At 38.1% G+C, this 12,500-nt stretch overlaps 1 protein-coding gene across 11 annotated transcripts in view; it reads right to left on the minus strand.

The window, feature by feature from the left end:
* Positions 1 to 12,500, minus strand: part of mtd (TLD domain-containing protein mustard) — a 228,667-nt gene that overhangs the window by 65,582 nt on the left and 150,585 nt on the right. For 4 of the 11 annotated variants that reach the window (XM_045762679.2, XM_045762632.2, XM_069324508.1 and 1 more), the window contains 4 exons: positions 7,325 to 7,354; positions 6,513 to 6,675; positions 3,963 to 4,158; positions 1,860 to 1,940 (listed from right to left, as the gene is read on the minus strand). In XM_045762679.2, coding sequence (XP_045618635.1) covers positions 1,860 to 1,940; positions 3,963 to 4,158; positions 6,513 to 6,675; positions 7,325 to 7,354 — 470 coding nt within the window. The remainder of the gene's footprint in view (positions 1 to 1,859; positions 1,941 to 3,962; positions 4,159 to 6,512; positions 6,676 to 7,324; positions 7,355 to 12,500) is intronic. The other 7 variants (XM_069324510.1, XM_069324504.1, XM_069324505.1 and 4 more) reach the window with 3 other exon arrangements.

Here is a 12,500-nt window from a genome sequence, read left to right on the forward strand (position 1 = left end):
ATGGGTAATATTATAGCTGGTATGTGCGTTTTCTATGGCAGCCAGGTGAAACGGGGTGCCGTGCGGATGTCATTCATTAGGTTAGGGGTACAGGGCCTACCTCGTTCATAAGGTTGGGGTGCAGGGCCTACCTCGTTCACAAGGTTGGGGTGCAGGGCCTTCCTCGTTCATAAGGTTGGGGTGCAGGGCCTTCCTCGTTCATAAGGTTGGGGTGCAGGGCCTACCTCGTTCATAAGGTTGGGGTGCAGGGCCTACCTCGTTCATAAGGTTGGGGTGCAGGGCCTTCCTCGTTCATAAGGTTGGGGTGCAGGGCCTACCTCGTTCATAAGATTGGGGTGCAGGGCCTTCCTCGTTCATAAGGTTGGGGTGCAGGGCCTTCCTCGTTCATGAGGTTGGGGTGCAGGGCCCACCTCATTCATAAGGTTGGGATGCAGGTCCTACCTCGTTCATAAGGTTGGGATGCAGGTCCTACCTCGTTCATAAGGTTGGGGTGCAGGGCCTTCCTCGTTCATAAGGTTGGGGTGCAGGGCCCACCTCGTTCATAAGGTTGGGGTGCAGGGCCCACCTCGTTCATAAGGTTGGGGTGCAGGGCCTACCTCGTTCATAAGGTTGGGATGCAGGTCCTACCTCGTTCATAAGGTTGGGGTGCAGGGCCTACCTCATTCATAAGGTTGGGGTGCAGGTCCTACCTCGTTCATAAGGTTGGGGTGCAGGGCCTACCTCGTTCATAAGGTTGGGGTGCAGAGCCTACCTCATTCATAAGGTTGGGGTGCAGGTCCTACCTCGTTCATAAGGTTGGGGTGCAGGGCCTACCTCGTTCATAAGGTTGGGGGTGCAGGGCCTACCTCGTTCATAAGGTTGGGATGCTGGTCCTACCTCGTTTATAAGGTTGGGGTGCAGGGCTTTCCTCGTTCATAAGGTTGGGGTGCAGGGCCTTCCTTGCTCATAAGGTTGGGGTGCAGGGCCTACCTCGTTCATAAGGCTGGGGTGCAGGGCCTTCCTCTAAAGTCTAAGATCTTACTATTAAAGATGCCAACTAAAAGCACCATCTAAGGGACTATGTTGTTTCATTCACTACAGACGAGAACGTTCTCCCATGATTTGCAATTTCATAATTGCTGTAGCACATTCAATGGCAACAAATGTAATTCCATTGAGAAAGACTGCGGAACACTGAACAATTAAGCATTCTGTGTATTTCTAAATGATACCAGCGTTTACAGCATGAACTATAAGAGGTGTATGTATTTGCCATGATGAGTAACTTGGCAACCACATCTCAAATAGCAAGGAAACATGGATATCAAACAGAAAACAGACCTTCAGGTTGCAGTCATCTGCTTTGGAATATTTTCATCTAAATGTTACGATATCAGCAAATGATATAAATATCCTGGACATTATGCTTATATAAGTCCTGTAGACTAAGTCTACAGAAGTCCTGTTTTTTAATTTGAAGTCATTAAAGCTTAATATAATTATAGTCAAAACTTTTAAGCTTTAGTTACAAAATTAATTTTTTATTTTCAGAAGCTAATAACTTCTCTAAGATAATTTAAGTGAAAAGGAAAAAAAGTGCCTTTTTATGTATTTAATAAGCAAGCCATGACAAATGACCATAGCAACCAATGAAATGTAAATAAATGAAATCTACATAAAAATTTTCTTTTCCTGGCACCATATAATATTGATAACTCAGAAACCGCTGATTTCGCAACAAAAAGTTATCATGAGGCAACCATTGAACTATACAGAAAATGAAGCAGTAGGCAGGTAGGTGAATGGATATGTAGGTGGGAAGGTGAGTACGTAGGTGAGTGGGTAGGTGGGAAGGTGAAGTGGTAACAACAAGAGCCCACCTCTGGGTTTTCCGATTCCGTGGAGATCGTCATCTGACTCTTCATCAATGAATAGAGCTTAACATAAGGGGCTTTTATTTTCTGCGAGTTGTTCGTGGTGGGTTGTTGGATGGATTCAAATTGGCAGCATGGAAAGATTTATAAATAATTTAGTTGCTAAAAATAATGTGTACTCTGCAACTGATGAATGAGTGGAAAAACCCTTGGCATAAGACTCACTGCCGGGCAAATATACGCCAAAGAGATGATAGAATTCAGGCGTTGCTGGGATCTGGGCGGCCAAACTTACTGTGCATTTGCTACCACTGGCTAAAAACATGAGTAGAATTTTTTAGCTTCTATTAATTATAAGTTAATTATAAAACTCACCCAGAATTGAAGAATAGCAAAAATGATATTATACAACAGTGTGATAAATAATGCAAAACAGCAATAAGCAATACAGTGTTAAAGATGTGTGTGCCATGTTGCACAGTGGACCCGTCAAGCAAGATCTCAGAGTAAAGCAGAGTTGAAAGAACTTTGTTATAAAGAAATAAAATACATTATTACACAAACAGCTACTATAGTGAAAATAGACTGGGACAAATAGTAGACAAAACATACTCCTATCTACAATTAGAAAGTGTATAAAATATCCATTTAATATTTTGTTGCATTTTCAGAGCTTGAATAATTATTATTTTATAGCACCAATTTATCATCATATAAGAATTTGCTGTACAGACTGGCTATGCGGGAAACAATTTCATTCACAACTCGATGACAAATCCAAATGATTCTTTAAATCTGTAACAGTTTCTTAACTAACAAACTGATTTATACAAAATTACAAAGTCAATAAAGGGTTTTCAAGCTCTGAAATGCTTTCAAGAGATATGCATAAAGCGTAAATTAGTATTGCAAAAGCAAATTAATTTGGCAGAATAAAATATGTTGCAGAAAAGAGCAAAAACTCATTGAAATTCAGAGGAAAACATTCCAAACAATAAGTGTGCTGATGTTTCCCTAAGCAGAGGAATCATGAATTTAATTTAGGCAAATGAAGATCTTGTCAAAATGCAAACTAAATTAAATGGCTTCCCATTGTCAGGGACAGGAATCCTGCTAGGATTATAAAGGTTCCATTAACCCAACCACTGACCTTGACCAGGGTGCAACCCATAACAGTTGACTAACTCCAGGGTACATATTTACTACCAAGTGCCAAGAGGCATCAGGCATAAGGAATTGTGTTCAAACCGTCTCATCCTGCCCGAGAATGTAACCCGGGACCAATCCATTTGAGTTGACTGCCCACTTTGCTACATGTTATATTTTTTTGCAACTCATCAAGAAAGACGTCTTTTAATTAAATGTTACTTATTAGCTATATTAATATCCCATCTCAAATGTATGAAAATTAAATTAAAGCGACAACATTTCCTCATGACGTAATAAGGCTCCAGGATGCACCAAAATGTCGTCACTTTCAGTTCATATGTGCGTGTGAGTGATTTGTTTCAGCTTTGTTATTTTGACTTATTCTCTCCATGTTATTTATAAACTACTTGCCAAAATGTTTTAATTAATTAGGGCTCTCAGCCAACTTGTATGAAATTTATACAAATAATATGAATGTATTTAAGAGGCAATGCACAAAATAGGCTGTTAAAAACAAACACTTGAACAGATGACATATTTAAACTACAAATCTAAAAAATAATGATTAATAAAAAAAATTGACATGAAAACAGCACTCTTTTTTTTTTTTCCAAAGGTAATAAGTTTTTTTTATCTTCAAAAACATTTTCTACTTTGCTTATCCCTAACTTGAAATAGAACACGGAAATATATATGTGCTTTACATTATACTGTTCTGATTTTGTTCTGTGAAAAGTTACTTTCATAAAGAGAGTAACAAAAATTATTTATACCCCAAGATCTTCCATCTCATTTATACCAACTACGGAGAATTCAAACACATTTCAAATTATTTGAATCTCCAAGCAATACAGAATATTTTGACCAGCTGAATTTTCATTACTCAGTCAAATGTCTTAAGTCTACATTTTGTGGTAAAGATTAAATGGCATGGCATAATAACTTGATAATTCGACCTACCTCCCATGATTCTTTAGTCATTTCTGTCAACTCTCCTAAACTGTCTTCATTCTCCCCCGCTTCATTTTCCTGGTCAGCCCAAAGCTCAGTGTCATCCTCTACCAGAACAAAGCCTCGTGCTGACACTTCGTCTTCATTAAGCTCTCCATAAATATCGTGGGCCCATAACTGGAAGAAGTGGAACAGCTCATCGGATCTGAAAATTAAAAGTAATACAAGTAATGAATTTAGGCAGTATTGTGTTGAGCTTATTAAACATGATAACATAAGAATAAAGGAAACTGCACAAGACTTATTGACCCATATGAGGCAGTTTCTATTGACCCATTCAAGGCAGCTCCTATTGGCCCATACAAGGTAGTTTCTGTTGGCCATGAAAGTGAATACAGAACAGTATTCAAGGCAGGAAAGCACAAGAAAGAATAGTATGAGCATTTATAGTGGTATCACTGGATTTAAAAGTTCTCATAATCCATTCTTTCATTTTCCTAGCTGATGCTATATTTGCATGGTTATGCTCACTAAACATTAGGTCATCTAAATTATTACTCTCAGATCCCTTACATGTTGATCTGATTGTGTCTTGTATCCTGTATACCATTTAAGTTCATTATTTTTACTATACTGTAACTTTATTCATTATGCTTTGTATGTTGGTAAATATAAAAGACTTTCTATGATGTGTGTTATTTCTGGTAGATTTTGAGAGTTCTCTTCCATTTCAATCATGATTCAGGGTGTGTTGTTGATTCATCCAATTTTTTACTGTAGTCCTGGTGTTGTGGAGTGTGGTAGTTTATATAGAATTGAGGAGTGTAGTATGTGGGTTGATGGTGGCTTGGAGTCCAGTCAAGTGCCTTTCTCCAAACCCCATCTGTACTCTCGCATCATTTCTATCAGCCTCTTCTCATCTCAAATATGTTCTACTCTATTTCCATCTTTCAGAAAACTTTCAGAGATACACTCAACGTCCTCCCTTCTAGACATCTCGGGACCAATTGCAATTAGATATGTAGTCGTGTCTGGATAAGTACACTGTAGTCGAATTCCCCCCACCCCCCAAGCTCGAAAAAATAATAACTTTATGTACAAAAGTACGTAACAATACATTGTTGTTTCACTAGATACTTTAAACAACATGCCACAGAATACTGGTAATACAGCAACAATATATATATATGGGTACTCACCAAGTGTTCACATCTTTCTTTACATATAATAATAATTAATAATTATGATCTTGGAATAATGTGTAGGTGAGTATGGTTGTGTTAACTTGGGGTTGATACCTAGATGTTTAGGACAGGGTTGGGTTTTTGTTTTATTAGGTTACATTATTTTTAGTAAGCTTTGGTTTAGTTAGCTTTGGTTAGGTTAGGATTGGCTAGGTTTGGTTAGGTTAGGTTTGGTTAAGTTTGGTTAGGTTAGGTTAGGTTAGTTTTGGTTAGGTAAAGTTTGGTTAGGTTTGGTTTAGTTAGGTGGGGTTTGGTTAGGTTAGGTTTGGTTAGGTTTGGTTAGGTTAGGTTTGGTTAGGTTAGGTTTGGTTAGGTTAGGTTTGGTTAGGTTAGGTTAGGTTTGGTTAGGTTTGGTTTGGTTAGGTTAGGTTTGGTTAGGTTAGGTTTGGTTAGGTTAGGTTAGGTTTGGTTAGGTTTGGTTTGGTTGGGTTAGATTTGGTTCGGTTAGCCTTGGTTTAGTTAGCTTAGGTTTGGTTTCCTTTGGTTTAGTTAGCTTTGGATCAGTTTGGTTTAGTTAGCTCTGGTTTAGTTAGCTTTTGTTTAGTTAGCTTTGGTCTGGTTAGGTTTGATGGGGATGTCACCCTCATGCTGTAAGGCAGACATAACTAGCATAATTAGCATTGTGTTCACTGATATCTGAACATTATGCATACTCTTCATCACAGTATCATCTATGACACTGTTAAAGCAAATTAATCACCATTGCTTATTTTATTTATCATTATTATATGGTGGTGTCAACCCCCCTCCCTAGCTGCTCAGCGGTGCAGTGAGCTCCAACTGCATGTGCTAGCCTTGGTCGCTCTCTCAGTACTGAGGCCTTCACAGCCAGGAATGATACAATGGATTTTGTTCAAGATGGCATCTGTTTACTGGAGCCCTGAAGAACAGAATGTGAGCCCCATGCATCCACAGGAGTTTTAAATCTTATGCTATACCTAAAACACTACCCCTGGTTGTGGTGCAAACCATCCATGAAACAACCCAGGTTGTGATGTGCAGTTGAAGGGTTAAATTGAGAAGTGACATGGCTTAGGGTGGAAAAATGTGCACACTGTTCCAAAAATGGCATACATTACACACAGAGATCACACTAACGTGATGCATCAAGGCAGTGTCTGGGATGCTCCTGGACGCAGGTTCGAATCCTCATCACGGCCCTTGTGGATTTGTTCATGGCATACATCTTTTCCCAACATATACCAGCATGGTAGAATTTTCAAGGTCCCTCTAGGCCAACAAGTGACCATCCCAAGGATACAACCCACAACAGCTGCCTGACTCCTGGGTAACTGTAAACCTAAATACATCTTACCTGTTCTTGGGGATACTGAACCAGTACTCTGGTCTCATCCTCTTTTTCCCATAAGACATGACAGGAGTAGATTTTGGAATTCTTTTACAAGCTGGTTTTCCCATTCGAAGACATAAATAGAGCGGTGGGTCCTCACAAGATGTGGCTGGCTTGGGAATCAGTTCTGTAAGAAAGAAAAGAAGATCTAGATATCTAGAAATCCAACATTCTGTTTGTAACTCATTTTGTACGTATATACTTTAACCTGAATAAAAATGATTATTATTATATTATTATATAAAAGATATACGTTAGTTAGAAGGTCATTTTTAACACGAATGTCTAGTGTGTAATAAACATTTCAAAATATTTAATTCTCTGCAAACACACACATTTCAAAGTTGTTGAAATTCTGGTGAAAGCAACAAATGTGTGCAGAGGCCCCACTCCCTGACCCTTGCGAGCGTTACTACCCTACGAGTGCTTCAGTAACTCCCGTCCCTGACCCTTAAGTGTGTTACTAAGCAATGAGTGCACATTTCGTGAAGGTGCAGAAGAGCTCAATTCTGTGATGTGGGAGAGAAAGCAACCATTTCATGCAAGAGTATTTAAAAGTGCTTCTATAACCTATAATATGCATAGGAATAGGTGATAGGTGCGTACATAAAATCAAGGGAAGAGGTGATAGGTGCGTACATAAAATCACAGTAATAGGTGATAGGTGCGTATTTCAAAATAAAGGTGGAGGACACGATCTGAAACAAAAGCAAAAAGGTTGAAATTCATGTTTCATGAAGTAAGAAGCTGAGCCCTAGAACTAAAGCTTCTGGTACCTTTCATAGTGTCCTCCTTGATGCCTAAATCTTTCAGTAGAAGAAAGTATAGACATTAGACTTCATACCATTTTAGAGCACTTGTATATTAAAGATAAACACAGTATATATATATATATATTTTAACAATTATCAGTTAGTTTTGTCTAGTGCATAAATTTTGTCTTGGCTACATAAATATTACACCATCTACATACATTTTACCTCTGATAAATACGTTTAACCTTTGATGAATATGTTAAATATTTGATAAATATGTTTAAGCTCTGATAAATAAGTTTAATCTCTGATGAATAAGTTTAATCTCTGATAAATGATAAATCTGATAAATACTGTACTTTTAACCTCCGTTAAATAAATTTAACGTCTGATAAATGAGTTTAATCTCTGATAAATATGTTTAACCTCTGATAAATACGTTTAACCTCTGCTCTCCATATTTAACCTCTGCTATCTATGTTTAACTACTGCTATCAATGTTTAATCTTGTCTAAATACATTTACCTCTGTTACACATGTTTTACCAAAGCTACATACATCTTAATTCTGCTACATACATGTACACACAGAATTAAAAATTACATTCACATGAAAATCCAATTTGTGGGTAAACAAATATTTAGGTAAAGCAAATATTTAATTGACCAAAGAAACACTTTCACAATGGACACTGAACACAAACAGTCACAGCTACAACTGCATGCCTCAACACCTTTCAAAATGTTGGAACGTGTCATATGTATAGAAATCTCAAAGAAGTAAATAGTTTTGCTATTATTCAGGCAAATAGATTTGCCTGAAAAGATTTTGTAACATTATAGCTATATATTTTTTTTATGCTATTACTATAATTTGTAATAATAACAATTCGTTTTGTTGGGGACCAGAAGCCTGTGTGTATATGTATATACAGTACATATACAGTGGAACCTCGGTTTACGAATGTCCTACTTTACAAATTTTTTGGTTTACGAGCTCAATTTCTTTGAAAAATTCAACTCGGTTTACGAGCTTTGCCTCGCTTGGCGAGTTTGTTGATACACGTATGGGTCGACCAAGCACGTGGCTCCTGGTGGCAAGGGCGACCCCACTTCAGTTTACCAGTGCCTCCTGCCTAGTGACAATTGCATTTAAATTCTTTGTAAAGAATTTCACTGTTTTTCAGTTTTCTTGGTTTCTGAACATAAGAATAATTACTGTATTAAATATCATGTCATGGGTCCCAAGAAAGTCAGTGGGAAGATTCAACCTAAGAAAATAATTTGTGATTAGAGGATGTCCCTTCCTCATTAAGAAAATGTGTGAAGTATGGGAAGAACTGCAAAGTTTTGCTGAAAAGACTCACCCAGATAAGGCTGTAGCAGGCCATTGCATTGACCTTTTTAATGACAATGTGATGTCTCACTACAGACAAGTGTTAAAATGTAAGGAAAAACAAGTGTCTTTTGACAGATTCTTAGTAAGACAAGCAAGCAGTGAGCCACAACCAGGTCCTAGTGGTACTTCTGCAAATAATAGGAGAGAGAGTACCCCAGAGAAGTCATCACTGCTTGATGTTATAATGGAAGGGGACTCCCCCCTTCCAAACACTAACACCTCTCCTCCTCCCCCCCCCCCCTCTCTCACAGTCTTCCATACACCAACAAAAGTCATCAATAAAGGTAAAATATAACTTGTACATAGTGTAGTACAAAATATTTGCAGTATTATGTTTAAAATGCAATTTGAAATTATTATTTTTGGGAGTGTGGAACAGATTAATTCAATTTACATTATTTCTTATGGAAAAATTTGTTTTGATTTACAAATTTTCGGTTTACTAACTGTCTCTAGGAATGGATTAAATTTGTAAATGGAGGTGCCTCTTTTATACATATATATATATATATATATATATATATATATATATATATATATATATATATATATATATATATATATATATATATATATATGTATGTTGTACCTAGTAGCCAGAACGTCAAACTCGGCCTACTATGCAAGGCCCGATTTGCCTAATAAGCCAAGTTTTCCTGAATTTATATATTTTTCAAAAATTTTTTCTTATGAAATGATAAAGCTATCCATTTCATTATATATGAGTTCATTTTTTTTAAATTTGAGTTAAAACTAACGTAGATATATGACCAAACCTAACCAACCTTACCTAACCTAACCTAACTTATCTTAACCTAACCTAAACTAACACAATTAAGTCAATAATTTATGTTCTTATTATAATATAATACAGTAATAATAATTCAAATAAACTAAGTGGAAACAATTTATCGAAAATATAGAAAATCACTCGGCCTATTAGGCAAATCGGGCCTTGCATACTAGGCCGAGAAGTGCGCTCTGGCTACTAGGTACGACATATATATATATATATATATATATATATATATATATATATATATATGTCGTACCTAGTAGCCAGAACTCACTTCTCAGCCTACTATTCAAGGCCCGATTTGCCTAATAAGCCAAGTTTTCCTGAATTAATATATTTACTATAATTTTTTTCTTATGAAATGATAAAGCAACCCTTTTCTCTATGTATGAGGTCAATTTCTTTTTATTGGAGTTAAAATTAACGTAGATATATGACCGAACCTAACCAACCCTACCTAACCTAACCTAACCTATATTTATAGGTACGGTTAGGTTAGGTAGCCAAAAAAAGCTAGGTTAGGTTAGGTTAGGTAGGTTAGGTAGACGAAAAAACATTAATTCATGAAAACTTGGCTTATTAGGCAAATCGGGCCGTGAATAGTAGGCTGAGAAGTGCGTTCTGGCTATTAGGTACGACATATATATATATATATATATATATATATATATATATATATATATATAATCTTTGGAACAACACCCACAAGTGGGACTCGAACCCAGAAAGCACAACTACCTTCCAGTAGCTGGCATAACTAGTATGCTTTAACCCACTACGCCATCAGACCTTACAAAAGAAGTAGATAGTTCGAGATATATATCTCAAACATCTCCACCTCCCGAAGGCACCAGATGAGTGAGGGGTCAGTCTGCATTTTTCGTCAAGCCACTGTCAATGTGAGAGAACTCGTGTCCAGCTTATAAGCCTATACTTGCATAAACCACAAGTGAAGATTAATAATCTTTGGAACAACACCCACCAGTGGGACTCGAACCCAGAAAGCACAACTACCTTCCAGTAGCTGGCATAACTAGTATGCTTTAACCCACTACGCCATCAGACCTTACAAAAGAAGTAGATATTTCGAGATATATATCTCAAACATCTCCACCTCCCGAAGGCACCAGATGAGTGAGGGGTCAGTCTGCATTTTTCGTCAAGCCACTGTCAATGTGAGAGAACTCGTGTCCAGCTTATAAGCCTATACTTGCATAAACCACAAGTGAAGATTAATAATCTTTGGAACAACACCCACCAGTGGGACTCGAACCCAGAAAGCACAACTACCTTCCAGTAGCTGGCATAACTAGTATGCTTTAACCCACTACGCCATCAGACCTTACAAAAGAAGTAGATAGTTCGAGATATATATCTCAAACATCTCCACCTCCCGAAGGCACCAGATGAGTGAGGGGTCAGTCTGCATTTTTCGTCAAGCCACTGTCAATGTGAGAGAACTCGTGTCCAGCTTATAAGCCTATACTTGCATAAACCACAAGTGAAGATTAATAATCTTTGGAACAACACCCACCAGTGGGACTCGAACCCAGAAAGCACAACTACCTTCCAGTAGCTGGCATAACTAGTATGCTTTAACCCACTACGCCATCAGACCTTACAAAAGAAGTAGATAGTTCGAGATATATATCTCAAACATCTCCACCTCCCGAAGGCACCAGATGAGTGAGGGGTCAGTCTGCATTTTTCGTCAAGCCACTGTCAATGTGAGAGAACTCGTGTCCAGCTTATAAGCCTATACTTGCATAAACCACAAGTGAAGATTAATAATCTTTGGAACAACACCCACCAGTGGGACTCGAACCCAGAAAGCACAACTACCTTCCAGTAGCTTGCATAACTAGTATGCTTTAACCCACTACGCCATCAGACCTTACAAAAGAAGTAGATAGTTCGAGATATATATCTCAAACATCTCCACCTCCCGAAGGCACCAGATGAGTGAGGGGTCAGTCTGCATTTTTCGTCAAGCCACTGTCAATGTGAGAGAACTCGTGTCCAGCTTATAAGCCTATACTTGCATAAACCACAAGTGAAGATTAATAATCTTTGGAACAACACCCACCAGTGGGACTCGAACCCAGAAAGCACAACTACCTTCCAGTAGCTGGCATAACTAGTATGCTTTAACCCACTACGCCATCAGACCTTACAAAACATCTCCACCTTCGGGAGGTGGAGATGTTTGAGATATATATCTCGAACTATCTACTTCTTTTGTAAGGTCTGATGGCGTAGTGGGTTAAAGCATACTAGTTATGCCAGCTACTGGAAGGTAGTTGTGCTTTCTGGGTTCGAGTCCCACTGGTGGGTGTTGTTCCAAAGATTATTAATCTTCACTTGTGGTTTATGCAAGTATAGGCTTATAAGCTGGACACGAGTTCTCTCACATTGACAGTGGCTTGACGAAAAATGCAGACTGACCCCTCACTCATCTGGTGCCTTCGGGAGGTGGAGATGTTTGAGATATATATCTCGAACTATCTACTTCTTTTGTAAGGTCTGATGGCGTAGTGGGTTAAAGCATACTAGTTATGCCAGCTACTGGAAGGTAGTTGTGCTTTCTGGGTTCGAGTCCCACTGGTGGGTGTTGTTCCAAAGATTATTAATCTTCACTTGTGGTTTATGCAAGTATAGGATTATATATATATATATATATATATATATATATATATATATATATATATATATATATATATATATATATCTTTGCTTTTGTTCTCTTTGGATAGTGTTCCTGCATACTACACAGGCACGTTTACCCTTCTACCGTGATGCTGTACCTCCTGGTATTTACTTGAGCATGTGGACACCGAACATCTTGTTACCCCGCAGTCTGTCTGGAGCTGCGTGTGGCATTGTTGCTTGCACGCCGCACGGTGCAACAGAGCCCTCCTTGCCATTCTTTACGAACAGTCGTAACACAACAGCAACACTGAATGTCGATATTGGTGGCCTCCTGCCTGATTTTATCAGGTACAT

The sequence above is a fragment of the Procambarus clarkii genome, chromosome 14 (genome assembly GCF_040958095.1).
Source record: "Procambarus clarkii isolate CNS0578487 chromosome 14, FALCON_Pclarkii_2.0, whole genome shotgun sequence".
Taxonomy (NCBI): Eukaryota; Metazoa; Arthropoda; class Malacostraca; order Decapoda; family Cambaridae; genus Procambarus; species Procambarus clarkii.